The sequence below is a fragment of the Bos javanicus genome, chromosome 28, assembly GCF_032452875.1.
Source record: "Bos javanicus breed banteng chromosome 28, ARS-OSU_banteng_1.0, whole genome shotgun sequence".
NCBI classification, from domain to species: Eukaryota; Metazoa; Chordata; class Mammalia; order Artiodactyla; family Bovidae; genus Bos; species Bos javanicus.
In genome coordinates this window covers 25,515,848-25,541,768 of record NC_083895.1, presented here as the reverse complement: position 1 = coordinate 25,541,768, position 25,921 = coordinate 25,515,848, and the positions used below count along the sequence as shown (strand labels likewise).

At 37.9% G+C, this 25,921-nt stretch overlaps 1 protein-coding gene across 3 annotated transcripts in view; it reads left to right on the top strand.

Moving 5' to 3' along the window:
- The window catches only part of CTNNA3 (catenin alpha 3), a 1,922,060-nt gene that overhangs the window by 54,916 nt on the left and 1,841,223 nt on the right, over nucleotides 1–25,921 (top strand). For all 3 annotated transcript variants that reach the window (XM_061405110.1, XM_061405112.1, XM_061405111.1), the window contains exon 2: nucleotides 3,500–3,603. In XM_061405110.1, the coding sequence (XP_061261094.1) occupies nucleotides 3,505–3,603 (99 nt within the window). In that variant the 5' untranslated portion in view covers nucleotides 3,500–3,504. The remainder of the gene's footprint in view (nucleotides 1–3,499; nucleotides 3,604–25,921) is intronic.

Below are 25,921 nucleotides of genomic sequence, written 5' to 3'. Positions count from 1 at the left end.
AAACTGAATGAGTTTTAAATTGCTATAAGCTCAATTTAAAGCAAGGAATAAAGTGGAGTAAAGAAAATGTAGGCATATGGACAAAGGCAACCTGGGAGAAAGGAAGTATCCACATGATACTTTGTTCCGCCTTACAGACTACCCCTGGAGACATCTATTACTGTTGTCAAGAGATTTGTTTTCCTCCCTTAAGTTCTGAAAATTGGGGTTTAATCTAGTCTGCTTGTTTCCAAACCTGAACCTTTCCCACTTTATAAACCTATCTCTAGGGGTTAGAAGTTAAAAAATGTCAGATTTCAACTCAACAAGAGGAAGAACTTTATAAAAGTAATTACTGGCATCTAATGGTATAGTGAGCATCTCATTTCCCAGTACATTGTTGAAATGAAGGACGCTGTAGGAGGTGTCCTTGAATTGTTTCAGAGATACTTTCTAACTCTTAAAATTTTGTGGATTATGAAGTGCAAATGCCTTGGGTTATAATACCCATACCCTAGCAGGATTTTAGTTTTGGATTCACATTGCATTATGGCTACAAAAGGTTGGTAAAAACTCGTCAGACTTTGACCTTGCTTTGACTTCATTTGCAAAATTCTGCAGTTTGATGCCTATTATTGCCTTGATCTCCAAATCAGTTTCCTCAGTTAACTAGAAAATGTTTTGATACTATACAAAAAGTGATTAGTATGTACAGTGTTAGTATTTTTAATAGTATACTCAATTTTGGAGATGTGATTGTACTTAAATGCTTTCTTAAATTATTAGATTTGTGATAATTGTTTCATTTGAAAATTTCAGCATAATTATCTGTTTTTAATAAGATATATGAAATAATTATAAATATTAATTATGAGTTTATCTGATTATAAGTTATTTGAAATCACAATTTTGACTATATGTACAAATTTCTCTGTTGAGTCACTGGAGACAGTCTTTGGCAGAGTCTTATTATTCTCAAGAATACTTTATATATCCATTTTTGTAGTAAGAGAGTCATGGAATGTAGCCATGTGGCATATATTTGGAGAGCAATCAAGATTGCCGGGAGAAATATCAATAACCTCAGATATGCAGATGACACCACCCTTATGGCAGAAGGTGAAGAGGAACTAAAAAGCCTCTTGATGAAGGTGAAAGTGGAGAGTGAAAAAGTTGTCTCCAAGCTCAACATTCAGAAAACGAAGATCATGGCATCCGGTCCCATCACTTCATGGGAAATAGATGGGGAAATAGTGGAAACAGTGTCCGACTTTGTTTTTCTGGGCTCCAAAATCACTGCAGATGGTGACTGCAGCCATGAAATTAAAAGATGCTTACTCCTCGGAAGGAAAGTTATGACCAACCTAGATAGCATATTGAAAAGCAGAGACATTACTTTGCCAACAAAGGTCCGTCTAGTCAAGGCTATGGTTTTTCCTGTGGTCATGTATGGATGTGAGAGTTGGACTGTGAAGAAGGCTGAGTGCCGAAGAATTGATGCTTTTGAACTGTGGTGTTGGAGAAGACTCTTGAGAGTCCCTTGGACTGCAAGGAGATCCAACCAGTCCATTCTGAAGGAGATCAGCCCTGGGATTTCTTTGGAAGGACTGATGCTAAAGCTGAAACTCCAGTACTTTGGCCACCTCATGCGAAGAGTTGACTCATTGGAAAAGACTCTGATGTTGGGAGGGATTGGGGGCAGGAGGAGAAGGGGACGACAGATGATGAGATGGCTGGATGGCATCACTGACTCAATGGACGTGAGTCTGAGTGGACTCCCGGAGTTGGTGATGGACAGGGAGGCCTGGTGTGCTGCAATTCATGGGGTCGCAAAGAGTCGGACACGACTGAGCGACTGATCTGATCTGAAGGTTTCTAGGCTCTATAATATTTGCCTCTATTTAACCAAGTATTATTATCTAAGAATTAAATTACATCAAGAAAAGAGCCAATAAGGAAGATTTTTTTTTTTTTTTTTTTGTACAGGGTGGTTTTGTTTGTGCATCTCTCTCTCTGTACATGTATCAGGCATATGGTATAGGCTTAGTGAAGCACTGATCTTTTCAGTTACATGTACATAAAGAGATCATGATTATCTTTGGATATATATACACTAAAACATTTATGGATCCAGGGGAAGGATGTGAGAGAGCGTGAGAGGCTGAAGGGCAGAGAGATGCTGATTATGTGGAACTAAAACAGTGGGATCTGAGAAAGGTAGAAGGAGAATAGGTGCAGACTCTCGGGCAAGGAGTTGGAGTGAACATGGACCCTACCCTGAGATTCTGACTTCCCTTAGGGGTTGGAGGCAGAGGTATAGAAAAAAGAACACTACTCTTTCCTAGAATCCCTGAGATTGAGAGGAGTGTTGAAAGGACTGATTCTGGGATAGAACATGATTTCATGAAAACGTGTCATTCTTTCTTTCACTTATTCATCTATCTCCATAGTCCATTTGTAAAACCAAAACCAACCTTGGTTTTACGAATGAACTTTGTAAGAAAATAAGAAACGTAGAAGAAAGTTTGGAAGAAACTTTGAAAGAAAATAGGCAACAACTAAATGGAAAAATTTGTGCATTGATAGTAACACATACTTCTATAGACTATAATAGTTTATAGGCTAATAATAAGCCAAGTTATATATAGTACAGATGTGTTTCTTACTGTTATCTTGTGAACCTTCAGTAAATACTTGCTGGAAGATTATTGACTGTGAATAAGTTAATATAGATTTGTGGGCTTAGAAATTTGGGTAATAGTCTTCATGGCTGATGTGTTACTTTGAATATGTTATGAAATTCTACACATGGTCACTTGCTATATATGTATTCTTATTGAAAAGTCTCACTGAACCAACATTTAAGATTTATATTAAGGTCTGAAAGAATGGTTTGCAATGTTTTTCTTATTTTGTCTTGCCCAAATATGAAGATTTGTCTTTCTTTTTATAATAACGATGCCAATTTATGTTAGTTTCTTTTCTGTAAAGGAAAGTAAATTGCCCAAAACGTTCTTCTTCAAATCAAAACCCTCAAATGATTCCCCAAATAGAGAGATGTATCATGTCTTCCAAAGTCCTACCTGATTCCTCATCTGAATGATCATTAACAACAGGCAAAATATGGGCTCTAGCTGCCTTAGTGCTTATGATTTCGTGGAAGTCAAAGCATGTGTTTGCTGCAAGATATCTCTCACCAACTCAGCCATTCTTTTTTTAATTAAGACTCCTGATCAAATGCAAACTCACCTTGGCTGGGTTATAATTTTAGTCATGAACAAACCAGCATAAATTAATTTGTTAGAGGACCCAAGCCCAGAAACATGACCTGAGAAAACAGCTGGGGAATATCTTGTATCTCTGTTGGTGGACTTGGCACCTTTGTCCTCTGAGGGCTACAGCTGATAGCAGGAGGAGGTGCTTGAATACTAAGCACACATATGCTATGATTTTCATTAGTGCTTTCCTCTAGAAAGTATTTTTTCTTTATTAGTAAATGTCTTTTTGTTTTTGTGCACAGGCAGCATGTCAACTGAAACACCAATCACACTGAGTATCAATCCTCAGGATCTGCGGGTCCAGACATTCACTGTAGAGAAACTACTGGAGCCTCTCATAATCCAGGTATTGATAACATGGAAATTACAATGAATAGTAACTGCAAAAGTACTAAGAACATAGGAAAAATAAATAATGGAAAGATTTGATTTTTATAGAATGATATGTTATCCAAAATTGTCTTTTAAGATGTTTTAAAGTGTACGAAGGTATCTATTTAGTAATAATAATGATAACATTCTGAAAGTTCCTCCCCAGATTCTCTTTAAAAAGCAAAAAAGTAATAATATGCATATGCAGTTTTGAAAGTACCTTTATGCAAATTATCTTGTTCAATTGTCATGAAAACTGAGTGAGGCAGGCAGCATGGTTAAAACCATTCTTATTACACAGAAAAGGAAACAACTAGAAACAGCCTAAAGAATTTAGGTGACTTGCCTCAGAGCACATGGTGGCTCATCTGTCAAATAGGAAATTATTTTAAAATACCAAAATGTATGAGAAAAGCAGATATTTAAGTTATTCTATAATAAAAATCTTTCCATAAAGTGAATAATTCCTTGATAATATGCATAATGATTCTCTGACTTTATTATGTAAGCCCAGGTTTTATTTATTGGCTTTTCTTAGAGTAGAGCTTGGAGAAACTTACACTATAGTATAGATTTAAATTTTTTGTTTTTAACCCCAAATTTATGAGAAAACTCCTCTTTAGACTTACCTTCCATCATATCCCCTAAGACAAATTGTCCCTTTTTCTAAGGCCTTGAAGTACTCTAGGGTTTCTTAAGTGAGAAATGACACTGACCTTACCTCTGATTTAAACATTTTCTGCTTGTCTTTGTGAGATGGATGGTGGGGAGGAGAGTAGCTCTAAGAGTAAGCTTTGTACATATTTTTACTTAGCATATCTCCTACTGGAAAGATGATTTAAAACATGTGCCTCACTGATGATAGCTTAATTATGAACTTTGGCAGTCTATAAGATACTAATATCTGGTATGAAATTGATATTAGATGACTCTGAAACTTCACTGAAGTCCCTGTCTTTGCCACCCACAGAATGGTCTCATGTTAAAAAGAGAATTTTTGTACAATAAAATTATTTGCCCAAGCTCTTGATTTTCATTATAATGGGATTCTCCTTACAAAAAACCAGTACATTTCAAAGTCAGAGTCATTAATTTGGATTTGATGAACAACCTTCTCGTCACTTTGATCATGTATTACCTATCAATACAATAAAAAATTCCATTAAATTAAAGATTTTTTACTAGAATAACATCATACTAAATATATCATCACATTCTTTTTTTTCAGAGTGTTTAATTTGAAATTGTTACATTGTTTATTTTAAGCATGTAATATAGTCTCTGATTATAGTGGAAAACATTCCAAAAGAATGTTCTTTTGGAACATGATCTTTAAGTTCATAATGCCACCAGATAAAGTTATCATTTAGTAATCCCATTAAAAAAGTCTCACCTTTTGTCATTATTTATCTTCATGTTATATTCCTTTGCTTTCAAAGTTCCACAGAAATTACTTACCATCTCTGTATATAACTCAAAGTCAAAATTACATTTTAATTTTTGGAGTAATTGGTCATAGATATTATTATGTCACTCTGACTTCTAAATTCATTGATTCATAAATCTTTATTCTGCTCTTTTTATAGTTACCAGTCTTTCCGACCAAACTTGATTTATCTTTAATCTATTTTTTTTCTTTTGGGCACAGGTAAATCACTAGGTCATTTTGCAGGGATGTTCAGGCTGGGATATATTTCAGTCATTCACTTTCATTTTCTATGTGTGATAACTTACACAGTTGCATCCTTCTGTAATAAATTCCTCCAATGGATCAGAAATAATTTTTTTCTCAGCAATTACATTTTTATGATTGCAACTGTAGGCATCTGTACTTTATCACTTTCAAGATCCAAGTTTGGCAATGCAGTGCAGAAAGTCTATTTATGCAGAATTGCGATTAAAAGAATTTACATCTCTATGTTGTATACTCTCTGAAGGAGATATAAACTGCTAAAGCATGCTACAGTTGTTACATAATGGACCCATCTATAATCTTATTTGCCACAGAATATAATTTTCTATGTGTCAGATTCATGTAGAATGTGAGCTAGAACAATTAATTTAAAATCTCTTAAGAACAATAACAAGCTCCTCATAATGTTATCTCCAATGAAGACAGAAGATCTTTTGCGGGGGCAAAGGTTCAAATATATTTTCTGACGTAAATATATTTCATGTTTTCAAGTGGTAAATATAGAGTTAGATCAATAGTAATAAACATTATCACTGTCTCTCACTTCTAACTCTTGTAGGACCTCTTAGCCTTTTCGTGGTTTCCACTTTGATAGTGTTTCACATCTATTTCTGGGAGTCCCTTAGGGATGGCTTTTATATACTCTATAATATGCATTGGGTCAAGTTTAAGAATATCTGCTCAATTTTTTATCAGTCAGCATAAGCTAGGCTATGCTATGATAAAGCCACCTCCAAATCTCTTGAGGCTTCAGTTCAGTTCAGTTCAGTCGCTCAGTCATGTCCAACTCTTTGTGACCCCATGAACTGCAGCATGCCAGGACTCCCTGTCCATCACCAACTCCTGGAGTCTACCAAAACCCATGTCCATTGAGTTGGTGATGCCATCCAACCATCTCATTCTCTGTTGTCCCCTTCTTCTCCTGCCCTCAATCTTTCCCAGCATTAGGGTCTTTTCAAATGAGTCAGCTCTTCGCATCAGGTGGCCAAAATATTGGAGTTTCGGCTTCAACATCAGTCCTTCCAATGAACACCCAGGACTTATCTCCTTTATGATGGACTGGTTGGATCTCCTTGCAGTCCAAGGGACTCTCAAGAGTCTTCTCCAACACCACAGTTCAAAAGCATCAATTCTTCAGCGCTCAGCTTTCTTTATAGTCCAACTCTCACATCCATACATGACTACTGGAAAAATAATGTCTCTGCTTTTTAATATGCTGTCTAAGTTGGTCATAACTTTCCTTCCAAGGAGTAAGCGTCTTTTAATTTCATGGCTGCAATCACCATCTGCAGTGATTTTGGCTTAACAAAAGTTCATTTCCTGCTCAAGCTACATGTTTAAAGTGAGTTGGCTGGGAGGTCTCTGCTTTAATTTAGGCACTCAGGGACCCAGGCTAATGTATATTCCATCTATATTTATTTCCACTATGGTTACAACAGGGAAAGGGAACACTATGAATCATGCAAGGGCTCCTAAATTGTCCACCTGGATGTGACATATGTCAGTTCCACTCACATTGCTTTTGTCAAAGCAAGTCATGTGGTCAGTGGGGATGCTAGATGTATGATCTTGTTCTGTGCCCAGGAGGATGGGAATATTTGTGAACAGCCCTGAAAACCATTATTTTTCCATTGCTACCTTTTCAGGGGTTCTTTTTCCATTAAGTCTCCATCTGATTAGTCACCTTTCCACTCTGATCACATCTGACCTTATCAGGGTGGGCAACTGACTTATTGACAATTATAGGTTGGCAAGAAGCCGGTGAGGCAGTCTGGCATGAGAGCTCTGCCTCTGGGGTATGATGGTAAATTGGTCCTATTGCCATCCTCTCTTTTGGGAATTGACTTTGGGTATAGTTAAGCAGTTACCCAGCATTAAACAGTTATATCGTGTGCAAAGCCGAGCAACACACAGAAAGAAGTAGAGATATGGAGGAGAGTTCTGTTGGAGCAATTTTCAAGTTTGCATCCACAAACTCATGCTGTTGAGGGACAATAAGGTTTCCTAGCTCCCATGGTTTTAATGGATCCATCCAATTTCCAAACCACAAACTAGTCTTAAAATAATACTCTAGCCTCTGTGGGGCCTCACAGTTTCCGGTTTCCTTGAGCATCTACCGTATAGCCCTGATGCTTGTCTTCCTTTGTCAGCTGATTCCCTGGCCTCCTACCTCTTCATCAGTGGCTGAAACTTCAGAAGAAGTTCCATTAGTGGCAGTAATCAAGGGTTCTTGTAACGGCCTTCACTTACTTATTATAGGAGATTTTCCTGTAAAGCTTCTCTTCTGCTCTTCCCTTCATCTCGTTTTTGAAGTCTCTGATGTTTGACTCATCAGTTCTCCCAAACTAGTCTATCTGCCATGTTTTTCCACTTTGCCTGGTTTCCTCTAGTTGATGTGTAGAAGGTAACTGCCAAAGATGCCCATTTTTAAGACTGGAAATGGACATGCCAAGGTCTCAGTACCTCTAAATTTTCAAAGTAGCAGAATGACACTGGGCTTTTTCAGAAGAGGAGAAAATACCTTTCTTCCAAACTGTGCTTCACTCTGTCACATATGCCCCAATGAATTATGTGTACCTAGAATCACATGAAATTCCTTTGAGAACAACCCCTTTCAACTTTTCCCTTAATTTCTCTCTTCTCCTTGTCTTAAGTGTCTAGATGACAAACTAGACACTAATTCTTTTTCTAAGCACCATGTTTTTCTTTCCTCTTTGACTTCTAATGGAGGACTTCTCTGATACACCCCAGTCTAGATGTTGATGCCCAAAGGGTTTATTCCCGTTGTTCTACAGAGAGATTTGATTGACTTCCAGGTAGCAGGGAGAGGACCTCCTTTGGCTTCTTAGCGTTCTAGAATATAATTTCCTTTGTTTCTTTCAGAAAAGTTATCATTTGTCTGTGGTTGTTTTCTGTCATTTTAGGGGCCATTTTGAATGAGCATGATACCTTTTACTTATATTTCTTTGATTCTTTTTTAATTTAATTTTATTTTTAAACTTTACATAATTGTATTAGTTTTGCCAAATATCAAAATGAATCCACCACAGGTATACATGTGTTCCCCATCCTGAACCCTCCTCCCTCCTCCCTCCCTATACCATCCCTCTGGGTCATCCCAGTGCACTAGCCCCAAGCATCCAGTATCGTGCATCGAACCTGGCTGGACTGGCAACTCGTTTCTTACATGATATTTTACATGTTTCAATGTCATTCTCCCAGGTCTTCCCACCCTCTCCCTCTCCCACAGAGTCCATAAGACTGTTCTATACATCAGTGTCTCTTTTGCTGTCTCGTACACCGGGTAATTGTTACCATCTTTCTAAATTCCATATATATGCGTTAGTATACTGTATTTATGTTTTTCCTTCTGGCTTACTTCACTCTGTATAATAGGCTCCAGTTTCATCCACCTCATTAGAACTGATTCAAATGTATTCTTTTTAATGGCTGAGTAATACTCCATTGTGTATATGTACCACAGCTTTCTTATCCATTCATCTGCTGATGGACATCTAGGTTGCTTCCATGTCCTGGCTATTATAAACAGTGCTGCGATGAACATTGGGGTACACGTGTCTCTTTCCCTTCTGGTTTCCTCAGTGTGTATGCCCAGCAGTGGGATTGCTGGATCATAAGGCAGTTCTATTTCCAGTTTTTTAAGGAATCTCCACACTGTTCTCCATAGTGGCTGTACTAGTTTGCATTGATTTTATCTCCAAGCTTCTTTTTTTTTTTTTTGCATCCTTGCTGATTATCCTATCAATAGAATTCATGTCAAAATTAATCTTGAAGTTTCCAAGAAAATCTCAAAGACAGGGCTGAGCACATATAGTGTTCTTGTAGATTACTTTAAAAGCAAATATTGGAGTTTTGACTATAATCTTAACAAGTAACCTTGAAAGTTAGTAAATTAAATATCTTTTAAGTACTTACATGTGCAAAGCATAGTAAGTATAAAGATGTTATTTGTATGATGGGATGAAGAAATAAACTTAATTCTGCCTCTTTAATGTTTTAAATTTTAAGATGATCAGTATAGTTGAGTTGTTTCTTATAAAGTGAATTCTTCAATTTCTGCATTCTCTTACTGCTGGAAAACTGCTCCCATGGGAAAGTTGTTAGGCTACAATATTCCTTGAGAAACAAAATAGTTGAGAAAAAAGAAGCCACTTCTTAAAATAAGGATAAGAAAAAATAGTAGCTGATTAAAATAGCACAAATCCATGGGAATGTGCATGGTAAACATGCAAGGGAAACCTCCCCACCCCCCCGCCCCCAGAACTTTTTAGCTTTGAACTTAGCTGTGGACAGATATCTGTCTCTGAACATACTTCGCTTCCTCTCAGCTTGCTTCCTAGACCTTTTATTCTATCAGACTCTGATTTTTAAAAAATACACCAATGTTGTTGCCTTGTTGTTCTGGGTTCTCGGATTACCTCTGATCCACTTCACTTCTGTTAATACTTTTTCTTTCAATCTTCTTCTCCACAAATTCTGATTGATCTCTCAGATATCCACTTCCAGTTTAGCTGTGAAATAAGATCTTTTTCTTATAAACTGGTTGTGTAGGCAACCAGGTGGTATAGACTGATAAGTCCAGGTCCACTTGCCTTAGTAGAAACGGCTAGATTGATGGGAGCAATTGTGATTCAGCTGTCCATATACCCCAGATGTCCATATACTCCAAGATGTGGACGTTTTCACTGCTTATGGTATGATTCTGCCCTTCATAGAATCCCCTGGTCTGTTTTAGAACACTCAGCTTGTCCCAGAAGATATTGCTGCAGCTTGACACCTCCGTATCGCTAGACCAGCGGTTGGTAAACTTCTTCTGTGCCCAGGTCCAGATAGTAGTTTCAGCTTTGATAGCTGTGTGGTTAGGCCATTCAGGATGGGTGTTCTCTGCTTTCTGTAGACCCTCCTTCTTGACCAGTCCCTGATTCACTCACATTAGATCCAATCCTCTTAATTATAGGGCTTAATTAGTCCTTGTTAACTGAGAATCGCACCTGACATCAGTTCCCCACATAAACAGTGGCCTCCTTTTCCCCCTAGTAGCGAAGACTGCTGCCATGTCCTGCCCACTGTATGCTGTAAAGGGTGGGGTGTTTCTCCAGGAACTTTTGTGTAAGATCTTTCTGACCAATAAACCAGGGACAATGTCTTTGTCCCTGTCTACTGACTTTTTATTCAGTCTGGAGGATGGGTAACTACAAGGCTTGCTGGCCTGTGGCATGCAGCCCAATAACAGCCATAGATTCTCTGTTATAACTACTCTTCTTTAGTTTGAAAGCAGCCATAGACAATATATAAACAAGTGGATGTGACTGTGTTCCAATAAAACATTATTTGCAGAAAAGGGTAAGTGGCAAGATTTGGCTCTTGGTACTTAATTTGCAGACCCCTGCTCTAGACTGACCATTTCCTCATGGAGATACTCTGCACTCACACTGGTTAAGGAAGGAAAAGAAATGTGCAATGTCTCACACACAGTTGAGAGCCTTTGTGAGATAAATTATGATGGAGTGGTTGGTGGCTAAGCCCTGTGAGAGACACAAAAGCCTCACTGGGGGAAGAGTACTAACTAGGCAATTCAGAAAATTTCTCTTAGTGTTGAGCTCCTGTTAGCCCAGTGGTTTTTAACCCTGACTGCACATTAAATTCACCTAGGGGAGTTTATAAACCTCCCAGCACTCAGGCCACACAGGAAACTAATTAAATCAGAATCTTTGGGAGTAGGACTAGGTAGTAATTTTTAAAGCTCCCAGGTGATTACAGTGTGAAAATTGCCGGCCTAGCAATTATATCAGCCAGTGGTGAGCATGGTTCTGCTTCCTGGAGCAAAGCTTGCCCCAGAATGGTGCCCCTTCTTTGTCTTTCTAATAGGGTAGGATAGTGTCCGTCTTGAATAAATTTGTAAGGAATTCCTGGGGGAAACCTCCTTTATCAGCTCTGTTTGTGATATGCTTAGTTCTCCTAGATCCCAGTGGGGTTATTAGTAGCAGCTCTAGGAAAATCACTGCAGCTGAGAGGTGGGATCCATGTTCTGCAGCTATCCTTTATCCAGCAAGGCACTATGTTATGGATCTATGCATGGATTAGATTATAGTGTTTTGGTATTAGATTATGGTGATATAGATCTATGTATGGATTAGATTATGGTGGACGCTAGGATTCTGAGTACCCAAGGCATGTTTTGTTTGCCAGCGTTAGGTGGAGGTACTGCAAATGAGGGAAGAGATTCATAATACACAAGTCTGAAATTACAGTGTGGTATTACATCACACGAAGTTTACCTTTGCAATTACCTGTAACCAGTTTTTCTCAACCTTAGCTGCAAAAGGGCATCGCTTGAGGAACTTATAAACATCCTGATAGCCCCAGCCTACAGCTAAGCCAATCAAATCAGAATATCTGGAGTAGGATCCCATTAACAGTATTTTTGAAAGCCTCTCAGGCTTTGTGGTTAGTCTCATGCCAAGTGATAATGTCCTACCCAGAAATTGGCTTTTGGACACTAGGAAGCACGGCCTGAGAAATGACATTTTCAAGAGCTGGTGCTTCTTCTTTAGGATGTTTGGAACCATCCTAAAGTTTGTCTCGGCATATATATATATATACACACACATATATATACACACACACACATGTATATATAATCTCTGGGAAAGTTGCTTAACTTTGTTATAGCTGAGTTCGTATATGCAGGTGACGTTTGGACAATGCAGGGGTTAGGAGTACATACCTTCTGTGCAATTGAAAATCTGCATATAACTTACAGCTGGCTCTCTGCATCCGAGATTCCTAGGTATTCATGGTTCCGCAGCTGTGGATTCAGGCAGCCTCAGATGTAGTATTTACTACTGAAATAAATCCACATTTGAGTGGACACTTGTAGTTTAAACCCGTGTTGTTTAAGGGTCAACTGTACATATATATATATATTCACAGTACTGAATGCTCTGTAAATTAAGGCTTAACAAATGTGGTTGTGATTTTCATGAGTTTTTTTTTTTAGGAAACAATTTGCATTCTCAACCCTGACTTGCAAGATACTGCAGTTCTTCAGTTTAGACACATTTTTCTGCGTTCTCCCTCTCATATTTTTAACATTTCTGAAATTAGAATGCATCATAGAATGGATATGAACATTTTAATGTAGTTTTCCTTTTTGATAGTTGTAGGGATCACAGATTTATCCACAGTACACTTAAGCTCTTCTGTCTTTCATAAGTGATTTGATATTCCTCATAAGCTCCCATTCCCTGGAGATTGGGATAAATCTCTCAGTCTAAATTGGACTGGGCCAATAAGATTGGCAAACTGGTATGATTCAGCAATATAAATCCTCCTTTCTGGTAACTACTCAGGTTCTTTGGATCAGAAATGTGTGGTTGGAGTGAAGAGTGTTGTTTATGTGGGCTCATGGAGATGGGAGATGGGGCCTTTGTATCCCCGTGGTAACCTTTGGACACTTAGTGTCTATTACTGCTGGATGGTTGGTCTGGAATGCTCTCCTGAATGGTGACCTTTGAGGGGTGACCACTACCATGCATGAGTCCTCTGGGCACCACTGTGCATTTTCTGATACGGTCTATAGCTGATAAAGTTTGTAGAGTGCTCTTTTCAGCCTGCTTAAGGTCCATGGTTCTCCACAGATGCCTTAACCTCACCTTGGCCCTGATGGTACTTCATGCCAAGTCCCACCTACATCCTCCATCAAGTGTCTGGCATTATCTCTCTACCTCTCAGTCTTTGCTGTAGGATTACCTTGGTTCTCACCATCGTGGGCTCAGGGAAAGCCCACCAATCTTCAATTCAGTCATACTTTGATTGTCTTTCAGGGTATCTAGGATGGTCTGGGTCTTATCCATACTTCATGGGAATCAAGAGTGGCTTAGGAAAGCTAAACTGGCCTTCCTTTTATCTATTTACACAGTGATGCCAAGATTACACTATGGCTACCCCAGGGTTTGTTCACGGCAGCTTTTGAGGCAGTTTTCTTCCAGAGTCCCAAAGCTGCTGCTGCTGCTAAGTCGCTTCAGTCGTGTCTGACTCTGTGCGACCCCATAGACGGCAGCCCACCAGGCTCCCCCATCCCTGGGATTCTACAGGCAAGAACACTGGAGTGGGTTGCCATTTCCTTCTCCAATGCATGAAAGTGAAAAGTGAAAGTGAAGTCGCTCATTTGTGTCCGACTCCTAGCGACCCCATGGACTGCAGCCCACCAGGCCCCTCCATCCATGGGATTTTCCAGGCTGGAGTGGGTTGCCACTGAATGGAGCCAAATCCCTCTGCTTTCAGTGTTTGCCACAATCATGCTAAAAGAGCGCTCCCCCCGCCTCCTACCCCGACCCCAACCCAGTATGGGTGAGTTCAGAGAGGGGGAATAAGGAAGGGTATTTTGCTTGTGTTTCTTACCTCTGAGTTCCTTCTTTCCATAGTCTCTTGGGGCTAGTTAAGGAGAGTGTCCCTACTTCTTTTTCCTGTCTCACCAGATCGTTTTCATATGACTCTATGTTTTTCTAGTCTATCAAATCCAGCTTCTGCTAATGGGAGTTAATAAATTTAGAAAATAGTTTTCTGTTTCTCTAATGGCTTTCACAATTGTTCTTGCTTAGGACTGCAAGAAAGTGAGCTTTGAAACTCAAAGACAGTATTTTTTTTCCTCTGCTCTCTCCTTTCCTTGTATAATATGACTCATGGCTCAGCCTTGGATTTGACAGGTTCATTACTGACAAAATATTATCTACACTTGCATTCTGAAAAGAAGTGGTTAAATTGATGGTATATATTATAATTGATGGTGTTTTAAAATTAAAGGACTATGGAAATATCCCAATGCTTTGAAGAAGGAACTTTAAGATGTATAAATCAAGCATTGGCCAAAAGGGTTCAAGATTGGTGACTAAATATTTAACTTAAAAAAATAAGGCAAAAATGGCTTTCTCAATTTAGAGACAATCATGAGAAATAAGATGGACACGACCTAATCAATTTTAAACTGAACATCATCATTTACATCGCTGATGGGTTATATTCAAACCATATTATTTTGTTATAAAATCTTGACTGTGGAGTCCTATAAATCTAATCACTATCTCATTAGGTCATTCTGGCTTTTTGTTTGTTATTTCTTATTCATGTTTGAAGCAGGTGATTTTTGTATATTTTTCCCTGGACATCTTTAATAAAAAAGAGTTTTATGTTAGAATAGAACAGGAGTAAATTTGATGGCCTAGAGTAAATGGATAATTTGGTGACAGATAGTAGCACCTAAATTCATATAAAACCATGATTTTGTGTTAGCAAAGCATACTGGCATAGTTTTTTCAATATTATGGTTAAAAGGTTATAAATGATTATTTTAAAAAGCTGGAACAGAGAATTAGGGGTCATAACCATATCCCACATCAATCACTGCTGGAAGTGGAATGATGGACTGGATTGACCAAGGGGCCCTGTGGATATGCTTGAACTACAGCTTATGAGATCAACCCATTTTCGATTTTAGGGCCAGCTTTGGGCTAATTGGACTTTTTGCTTCTTATTTTGTTTCTTTCAAGCAGTCAATGGTTATTGATGGAAACAATTATCCTTTTGCTTTTTCTTGCTCAGCATTTCTTTAAATCAGTTTGGCTAAAACTATTGGTTATTGATTCACCAGAATGATTAATGCTTGATTTAGGTGTACATAGGAGCATGAATTTAATTTCTCCTTGGTTTTCTTAATTCAGCATCTTGATATTTTTTCTCCTCATTTTTGAAAACATTTGAAGAGAAGGAGACTATAATTAACATTAACTTTACATTTTTTACTGAAGGCTGCATTTGTCTCTGAATCATTGCTCTGTGTAAAAAAAGTTCTTTTCCAAACAGTTACATTTAAAATCACAAAAGCCATATATCCTAGGATTAATAGAGTTCATGGTTGGGTATCCTGTGGGATAACTACGTCTCAATGTTGGGAGTGCCCAAAGCTAAGTCCTATAACTTCTCTAGCTGTCCTTTGTTTTCAGAGATCTCATTGTTTCATGACTTTGGAAAACAAACAGTGTTCTCAAATATCTTTGAAATTTTTTGTTAAGACTAGCAAAACCATTGATACATGAGTAGTTAAAATGAAAATGTAAGTCATAATAAACAAATCTCTGGTCCATAACTTCTCTCAACTCTGGAATTGTATACTAGTCTCCAGCTTAGCAACTCTAATAGGCAAACCTAAAATGTCTGAGCTCAACTCTTGATTCCTCTTCCCTACTCATTTCTTTTAAAGTTGTATTATCTCTATACCTGGTTGCTCAGGTTATGTGCCATAGAGTTATTCTTGACCTCCTGTTTCTTTCATAATCCATATACAATCTATAAGCAAACCCTGTTGACTCACTTCAGATTTACCAGAATTCTGCCACTTCTCAACAACTCCACCACTGCTCCCTGGAACAAGCCAAGGTGGTCTCCACTGGGGCTACTGCAACAACCTCCTATGTACTTTTCACTCGTCTCCCAGATCCCTGCCCAATCTTGTCTATTCTCTCAAAGTAGCCTGCCAGCCTGACCTCATCTTTTATATTCTCCTCTCATTCTGTGGGAGGTACACTAGCCTTCCTGCTGCTCCTGGAACATACCAACAAAAATTGATTTGGCAGACCTTGCACTTTCTGTTTGAAATATTTTCCCCCAGATATTCAAAAGTCTTCTCTACTTCCTTGGTGTCCTTATTCTCTAATCATATCGGCCTTCTCTGATACCAAATCTATATTTCCCATCTCTCATCTGTTTCCATACCCTTGTTTACTTTCTTCACAGCACACGTCAATAACCACTACTATGCTATACAATTATTTTTGTGTTTGTTTATTCTCTCTCCCCTCAGTAGAATGAAGCTTACTGTCATGCAGGTGCACCATAAATATTTGTTGAATAAATTAATGGTAGAGTCCAAACTTGCTTTGTTTTTTGTTTGTTTGATTTTGAGTTTTAAGGAGGTAAGTAAAAATGGAAAGAAACTAATATTTGATATTACTCTCAGTGTGTGATCTTTTCCTAGATGTGTTTAAGTTATATATATATATATATTTTTTTTTTTTTTTCTGGGAATAAATGTGCTTTCTGGATTAGGACATTTAGCTTACAGCTGTTTATATGTTTGTCATGTAAATATCTGCTCTGTTATGCCATCTGTTTGGTCTAGAGAGCTAGTGGAATTGGAGTGGGATCTACATGTGCTTTGTTATCATTCCTTAATAGCTCCAAGATTACTTACAAGCTCTAGTTAGTTGTGATTGTTAATCTAACAAACAAACAAAATCCTAAAGTATATTTTAAAAGATGATGTTTGTTTTATATTTTCTGTATCATTTGTAAGTGAGGGCTGTTGAAGACTACACTGTGTTCCTCCTAAATTCATATGTTAAGCCCAAGCCCTCAGAACTTTGGAATGTGACTGTATTTTGAAGTAGGGTCTTTAGAGAGGCGTTGAGTTTAAAATTGGATCTTGATGGTGGGTCCTAATCCAATATGACCTAATCCAATTTTAGAAGATTAGAAAACACAGAGAGAGACATTGGGGATGTGTGGACAGAGAAAAGAACATGTCACAGTGAGAAGTAACCACCTGTAAGCCAATGAGGGAGGTTTAAGAAATCAGCCCTATTGACACTTTGACCTTGAACTGTTAGACTCCATAACTGTGAGAAATTTCTCTTTTTTAAGCTACTCACTCTGTTGTACTTTATTGTGGCAGCCCTAATAATATGATTTTTTATCCTTTATTTGAAATGAAATTCAGTAATAAAAATTGTGTGCCTGCTGTTTTTTGTTTTTATGAGTTTTTTTTTGTTCATTTTACCACTCATATTTCTTTTTTTTTAATTTATTTTTTTGTTGAAGGATAATTGCTTTATAAAACTTTATTGTTTTCCATCAAACCACAACATGAATCGGTCATGCTGCTGCTTGCTGCTGCTAAGTCGCTTCAGTCGTGTCCGACTCTGTGCGACCCCATAGACGGCAACCCACCAGGTTCCTCTGTCCCTGGGATTCTCCAGGCAAGAACACTGGAGTGGGTTGCCATGTCTTTCTCCAATGCATGAAAGTGAAAAGTGAAAGTGAAGTCACTCAGTCGAATCCGACTCTTAGCGACCCCATGGACTGCAGCCTTCCAAGCTCCTCTGTCCATGGGATTTTCCAGGCAAGAGTACTGGAGTGGGTTGCCATTGCCTTCTCCGGAATCAGCCATAGGTATACATATATCCCCTCCCTTTTGAACCTCCCTCCCATCTCCCTCCCCATCTCACCCCTCTAGTTTGATACAGTGCCCTGTTTGAGTTTCCTGAGCCATACAGCAAATTCCTGTTGGCTATCTATTTTACATATGGTAATGTAAGTTTCCATGTTACTCTTTCCACAGATCTCACCCTCTCCTCCCCTCTCCCCATGTCCATCAGTCTATTCTCTATTTCTCTTTCTCCATTGCTGCCCTGTAAATAAATTCTTCAGAATCATTTTTCTAGATTCTGTATATGTGCATTAGAATATGATACTTATCTTTCTCTTTCTGACTCACTTTACTCTGTATAATAGGTTCTAGGTTCATCTACCTCATCAGAACTGACTCAAATGCATTCCTTTTTATGGCTGAGTAATATTCCATTGTGTATATGTACCACAACTTCTTTATCCATACATCTGTCAATGGACATCTAGGTTGCTTCCATGTTCTAACTATTGTAAATAGTGCTGCAATGAACAATGGGATACATGTGTCTTTTTCAACCCTGGTTTCCTCAGGGTATATGCCTAGAAGTGGGACTGCTAGGTCATATGGTGGTTTTATTCCTAGTTTTTAAAGGAATCTCCATACCGTCTTCCATACTGGTTGTATCAATTTATGTTCTCACCAACAGTGCAATAGTGTTCCATTTTCTCCACACCCTCTCCAGCATTTATTGTTTGTCAAGTTTTTGATGATGGCCATTCTGACCGGTGTGAGGTGATATCGCATTGTGGTTTTGATTTGCATTTCTATAATAATGAGTAATGTTGAGCATCTTTTCATGTGTTTGTTAGCCATCGGTATTTCTCCTTTGGAGAAATGTCTGTTTAGGTCTTTTCCCCGCTTTTTGATTGGGTTGTTTGTTTTCCTGGTATTGGGTTGTATGAGCTGCTTGTATATTTTGGAAATTAATCCTTTGTCAGTTGTTTCATTTGATATTATTTTCTCCCATTCCAAGGGTTGTCTTTTCACCTTGCTTATAGTTTCTTTTGCTGTGCAAAAGCTTTTAAGTTTAATCAGGTCCCACTTGTTTACTTGTGTTTTTATTTCCATTACTCTAGGACGTGGGTCATAGAGGATCTTGCTTTGATTTACGTCATCGAGTGTTCTGCCTGTGTTTTCCTCTGAGGGTTTTATAGTTTCTGGTCTCACGTTTAGATCTTTAATCCATTTTGACTTTATCTTTGTGTATGGTGTTAGGAAGTGTTCTAATTTCATTCTTTTACATGCAGCTGTCCAGTTTTCCCAGCACCATTTATTGAAGAGGCTATCTTTGCCCCATTGTATATTCTTGCCTCCTTTGTCAAAAATAAGGTACCCATAGGTGCATGGGTTTATTTCTGGGCTTTCTATCTTGTTCCATTGATCTATATTTCTCTTTTTGTGCCAGTACCATACTGTCTTGATGTATATCTTGATCTAGCACACTATAGCTTTGTAGTGTAATCTGAAGTCAGGAAGGTTGATTCCTCCAGCTCCGTCCTTCTTTCTCAAGTCTGCTTTGGCTATTCGGGGTCTTTTGTGTTGCCATATGTATTGTGAAATTTTTTGTTCTAGTTCTTGAAAAATGCCACTGGTAATTTGATAGGGATCACATTGAATCTGTAGATTGCCTTTGGTAGTATAGTCATTTTCACAATATTGATTCTTCCTACCCAGGAACATGGAATATCTCTCCATCTGTTTATGTCATCTTTGAATTCTTTCATCAATGTATTATAATTTTCTGTGTACAGTTCTTTTGCCTCCTTCAGTTCAGTTCAGTTCAGTCGCTCAGTCATGTCTGACTCTTTGCGACTCCATGAATCGCAGCATGCCAGGCCTCCCTGTCCATCACCATCTCCTGGAGTTCACTCAAACTCACGTCCATCAAGTTGGTGATGCCATCCAGCCATCTCATCCTCTGTCATCCCCTTCTCCTCCTGCCCCCAATCCCTCCCAGCATCAGAGTCTTTTCCAATGAGTCAACTCTTCGCATGAGGTGGCCAAAGTACTGGAGTTTCAGCTTTAGCATCATTCCTTCCAAAGAACACCCAGGGCTGATCTCCTTTAGAATGGACTGGTTGGATCTCCTTGCAGTCCAGGGGACTCTCGAGAGTCTTCTCCAATGTAAATTTATTCCTAGATATTTAATTCTTTTTGTTGCAATGGTAAATGGGATTGGTTCCTTCATTTCTCTTTCTGATTTTTCATTGTTATTATATAGAAATGCAAGTGATTTCTGTGTTCTGATTTTGTATCCTGCAACTTTGCTAAATTCACTGATTAGCTCTAGTAATTTTCTGATACTATCTTTAGGGTTTTCTATGTACAGTATCTGCAAACAGTGAGAGCTTTACTGCTTCTTTTCCAATCTGGATTCCTTTTATTTCTTTTTCTTCTCTGACTACTGTATCTAGGACTTCCAGAACTATGTTGAATAATAGTGGTAAAAGTGGACACCCTTGTCTTGTTCCTGATCTTAGGGGTAATGCTTTCCGTTTCTCACGGTTGAAAATTATGTCTGTTGTAGGCTTATCATATATGGCCTTTACTATGTTGAGATAGGTTCCTTCTATGCCCATTTTTTGAAGAGTTTTAATCATAAATTGGTGCTGAATTTTGCCAAAGGCTTTTCCTGCATCTATTGAGATGATCATATGGTTTTTATCTTTCAGTTTGTTAATATGGTGTATCAGATTGATTGATTTGCATATATTGAAGAATCCTTGCGCTCCTGGAATAAACCCAACTTGATCATGGTGTATGAGCTTTTTGATGTGTTGCTGAATTCTGTTTGCTAAAATTTTGTTGAGGATTTTTGCATCTATGTTCATCAGTGATTTTGGCCTGTAGTTTTCTTTTTTTGTGTTGTCTTTGTCTGGTTTTGGTATCAGAGTGATGGTGGCCTCATAGAATGAATTTGGAAGTGTTCCTTTCTCTGCAATTTTTTGAAAGAGTTTCAGAAGGATAGGCTTTAGTTCTTCTCTAAATGTTTGATAGAATTCTCCTGTGAAGTCATCTGGTCCTGGGCTTTTGTTTTTTGGGAGATTTTCGATCACAGCTTCAATTTTAGCGCTTGTAATTTCTGTTTCTTCCTGGTTCAGTCTTGGAAGATTGATCTAAGAATCTGTCCATTTCTTCCAGGTTATCCATTTTATTGCCATATAATTGTTCATAATGGTCTTTTATAATCCTTTGTATTTCTGCGTTGTCTGTTGTAACCTCTTCTTTTTCATTTCTAATTTTGTAGATTTGATTCTTCTCTCTTTTTTTCTTGATGAGTCTGGCTAAAGGTTTGTCAATTTTGTTTATCTTCTCAAAGAACCAGCTTTTAGTTTGATTAATCTTTACTATTGTTTCTTTCATTTCTTTTTCATTTATTTCTGCTCAGATCTTTATGATTTCTTTCCTTGTCCTAATTTTGTTTTTTGTTTTTTTTGTTCTTTTTCCATTTGTTTTAGATGTAAAGTTAGGCTGTCTGTTCGATGTTTTTCTTGTTTCTTGAGATAGGAATGTATTGCTATAAACTTACCTCTGAGAACTGCTTTTGCTGCATCCCATAGGTTGTGAGTTGTCATGTTTTCCTTGCCACTTGTTTCTAGAAATTTTTTTATTTCCTTTTTGATTTCTTCAGTAACCTGTTGGTTATTTAGAAATGTGTTGTTTAATCTCCATGTGTTTGTGTTTCTTACAGTTTTTTTCTTGTAATTGATATCTCGTCTCATAGTGTTGTGGTCAGAGAAGATGCTTGATATGATTTCGGTTTTCTTAAATTTACTGAGGTTTGATTTGTGACCCAAGATGTGGTCTGTCCTGAAGAATGTTCCATGTGCACTTGACAAGAAGGTGTATTATTCTGCATTTGGATGGAATGTCCTAAAGATATCAGTGAGATCTCATATAATGTATCATTTAAGACTTGTGTTTCCTTATTCATTTTCTGTTTTGATGATCTGTCATTGGTATGGGTTGGGTGTTAAATTCTCCTGCTATTATTGTATTATTGTCAATTTCTCCTTTTATGTCTGTCAGTGTTTGTCTTATATATTGAGGTGCTCCTATGTTGGGTGCATAGATATTTACAATTGTTATGTCTTCCTCTTGGATTGATCCCTTGATCATTATGTAGTGTCCTTCCTTATCTCTTGTAATCTTTAAGGTCTATTTTATCTGATATGAGGATTGCTACTCCAGCTTTCTTTTGCTTCCCATTTGCATGGAATATATTTTTCCATCCTCCCTCTTTCAGTCTATATGTGTCTTGAGGTCTGAAGTGGGTTTCATGTAGACAGCATAATATGGGCCTTCTTTTTGTACCGATTCAGCCAGTCTGTATTTTTTGGTTGAAGCATTTAATCCATTTACACTCAAAGTAATTATTGATATGTATGTTCCTATTGCCATTTTTTAATTGTTTGGGGTTGATTTTGGAAATCTTTTTTGTTCTCTTGTATTTCTTGACTATATAAGTCCATTTAACATTTGGCTTCCCTCGTGGCTCAGCTGGTAAAGAATCTGCCTGCAGTGTGGGAGACATGTGTTTGATCCTTGGGTTGGGAAGATCCCCTGGAGAAGGGAAAGGCAATCCACTCCAGTATTCTGGCCTAGAGAATTCCACGGACTACACAGTCCATGGGGTCACAAAGAGTCGAACATGACTGAGTGACTTTCACTTTCACTTCCCTTCACTTTAAACATTTGTTGTAAAGCTGGTTTGGTGGTACTGAATTCTTTTAACTTTTGCTTGTCTGAAAAGCTTTTGATTTCTCCATCAATTTTGAATGAGATCCTTGCCAGGTATGATAATCTTGGTTGTAGATTATTCCCTTTCAATACTTTAAATATATCCTGCCATTCCCTTCTGGTCTGCAGAGTTTCTGCTGAAAGATCAGCTGTTAAGCTTATGGGGTTTCCCTTGTATGTTACTTGTTGCTTCTTCCTTGCTGCTTTTAATATTATTTCTTTGTGTTTAGTGTTTGTTAGTTTGATTAGTATGTGTCTTGGTGTGTTTCTCCTTGGGTTTATCCTATATGGGTCTCTTTGTGCCTCTTGGACTTGGTTGGCTATTTTCTCTTCCATGTTGGGGAAATTTTCAACTTATCTCTTCAAAAATTTTCTCATACCCTTTCTTTTTCTCTTCATCTTCTGGGACCCCTATTATTTGTAAGTTGGTGTGTTTGATATTGTCCCAGAGGTCTCTGAGACGATCCTCAGTTCTTTTCATTCGTTTTACTTTATTGTGCTCTTCAGAAGTTATTTCCACCATTTTATCATCCAGCTTATTAATTTGTTCTTCTGCTTCAGATATTCTGCTATTGATTCCTTCTAGAGTATTTTTAATTTCAGTAACTGTGTTGTTTGTCTCTGCATGTATCTTCTTTAATTCTTCTAGGTCTTTGTTAATTGATTCTTGCATTTTTCTCTATTTTGCTTTCAAGGTTTTTATCATCTTTACTATCATTATTCTGAATTCTTTTTCAGGTATTTTGCCTATTTCCTCTTCATTTATTTGGACTTCTGTGTTTCTAGTTTGTTCTTTCATTTGTGTAGTATTTCTCTGCCTATTCATTATATATTTTTTAACTTATTGTGTTTGAGGTCTCCTTTTCCCAGTCTTCAGGGTTGAATTCTTTTTTCTGTTTGGTTTCTGACCTCTAAGTTTGGTTCAGTGGTTTGTATAAGCTTCTTAAATAGGGTGATATTTGTGCTTAATTTTTGTTTGTTTTTCTCCTGATGGGCAAGGGTGAGTGAGGTGGTAATACTGTCTGCTGATGATTTGGTTTGTATTTTTGTTTTGTTTGTTTGTTTAGATGAGGCATCCTGCACAGGGTGCTACTGGTGGTTGAGTGATGCTGGGTCTTGTATTATAGTGGTTTCCTTTGTGTGAATTCTCAGTATTTGATACCTCCTAGGGTTAGTTCTCTGGAAGTCTAGGGTCTTGGATTCAGTGCTCCCACTCCAAAGGCTCAGGGCTTGATCTTGAGTTTTGCGTGGGTCTATATGTTCTTTTCTGCTGGTCAGGTACTCCTGTGCACTCTCAACTGGTATTCTGAATGCACTTCTGTGTCTGAAGGTGTATTCCTAATGTATCTGTGGAGAGAGATGTATTCCACATCCATCTACTCCTCCGTCATCTTGTTCTCTCTGTGCCTGGTCTTTTTATGTAGAGTTCAAAAACAAGCTATGTAGCCTTTTCTCTCTCTCTCTCTTTTTTTAACCAGAAAAGACTGAATATAAGTATATACTTGTTTCTAGATCACATTGAACTAATCAGATCACAAATAAACTATACAAATGGAGATTCGCTTATTCAGTTTGCAAAATCTTGCTTTTTCATGATACTAGACATGGGAAATGACAGAGTATCCTGCATTAGTGATTGCCTTTGACTTAAAAACTATCATGTGCTATCACAAAACTTAAAATTTACTTTTGCTTTAGCTATCAGCTTTCTTGGTAACCTAGTACATATCACTCAGCATTGTGGCTCTTGATTTAAGGTTTTGAACATCTAGAATTTCACTCATTTTTAAAAATTAAGTCAACCACCTTTTATTTATTACTTACAGTACCCTGACTCTGGATTTTCAGGATGAGTCAAGCATGGCCCTTTCCCTTGTTGAGTTCCTGGTAAAGCTGGGGAGGCAGTATGTTAACAGTTAACTACAAAACACTATAATGAGTGGTATGAGAGGTACATACAGGTGGCTGTGTGAAGGGAGAGTTGTTCTAGGTTAAGGATGCCATTCCCATTCTGGGTGTAACAAGTAGTTTGTTGTCAAACTCCATGAATGGAAGATGAGAGTGAAAATTTAGTCAAAAGTAAGGTATAAATTCGGAGAAGGTGATGGAACCCCACTCAAGTATTCTTGCCTGGAAAATCCCATGGGCGGAGGAGCCTGGAAGGCTGCAGTCCATGGGGTCTCGAAGAGTCAGACACGACTGAGCGACTTCACTTTCACTTTTCACTTTCATGCATTGGAGAAGGAAATGGCAACCCACTCCAGTGTTCTTGCCTGGAGAATCCCAGGGATGGGGGAGCCTGGTGGGCTGCCGTCTCTGGGGTCGCACAGAGTTGGACATGACTGAAGCGACTTAGAAGCTTAGCATAAAGACCTTGGAGAGGAGGATGAGAGACAGTAGGGTAGCCCAGATGACCTGAGGTAAGAAATAGAGATGGAGGAAAAACAGGTTGTGGGAAAAAGGCTTCCACTTTGGCTATGTTGTGTGAAATATCTATTGCCTATTGAATTGAATATTAACTCTTTCCTTGACTTTCAACACTTTCTGTACTCAAGCTACAACCAACTTCCTGACCTAATTTCTGGCCCAAATTCCTGTTTTTACCCTTCGGCCTGCCAAACTTGACTGTCTGCTACTCTCAAACAGAAATAATTTCCATCTCTGTTGCTTTGCACATGATCCCTTTACCTGGCTTGACTTCCCTTCTGTCTCTCATGCCAGAAGATGGTCTGTCTTTAAAGGCTCTTTTTGGAAACACTTCTTAATCCTTATGAATATTTGTAGTCTCTTCAGAACTTTCCTTTTACTTATAAGTTTAAGCAGCCATTCTGCCTTTTATATCACAGCTAGTTATGTGTCTTTCTTACTTATATTTCTTTTTTAAATGGCTAGGATATTGTTTTAGACATAATATGTGCTTAATAAATGTTTATTGGCCAAAACGAAGATAGTATTTGGTTTGGGGAGAGCACTGAATGTTGATCAAAGGATATGTATTTTCTAGGTTCTCAACACTTCAATCTTTCCCAGTACTTTTGTTAACATAGTGAAGGTTGCTTTTGTAGGAAATAAAGAACAGTTGAAATTATTAATGACTTGTAGAAAGGACCCTTCACCTTAAGACTGGATGATACCTTTTACTTTAAAAAATCACTTGCTTTATAATTCTACAATTTTCCCCTACCCTTCTAATTTCTTTCATAATCCTGTTTGATGGTTTTAGCTAATTAACATGGCTTAAAAGTCTAATTTTTTACTTCACCCATAAGGCTACCAGAGAAGCCTTATTCACCCATTAAAATTAACTTAAGGAAACAAAGTAGCAAAGAAGGCTCCTGTGAGCTATTAGAGAAGGGTTAAAATTCAAAATATTTTATCTAATAAGTAAGAAAAGAGATAGCTGTTGACATGGGTTTTTATATTACAGTGATAGAAAAATTTAAAAAAGTTAGATTAGGAAAGAATATGGTTATAGAATATGAATGTGTTACCCAAGTTGGCACTAGAGAAGACTTTCTACAGTACTACCATTTGAGATACGAAGGCATTGCACTAATGTGACAAATGAAAATAGATCACAAACTCATGCCGTAT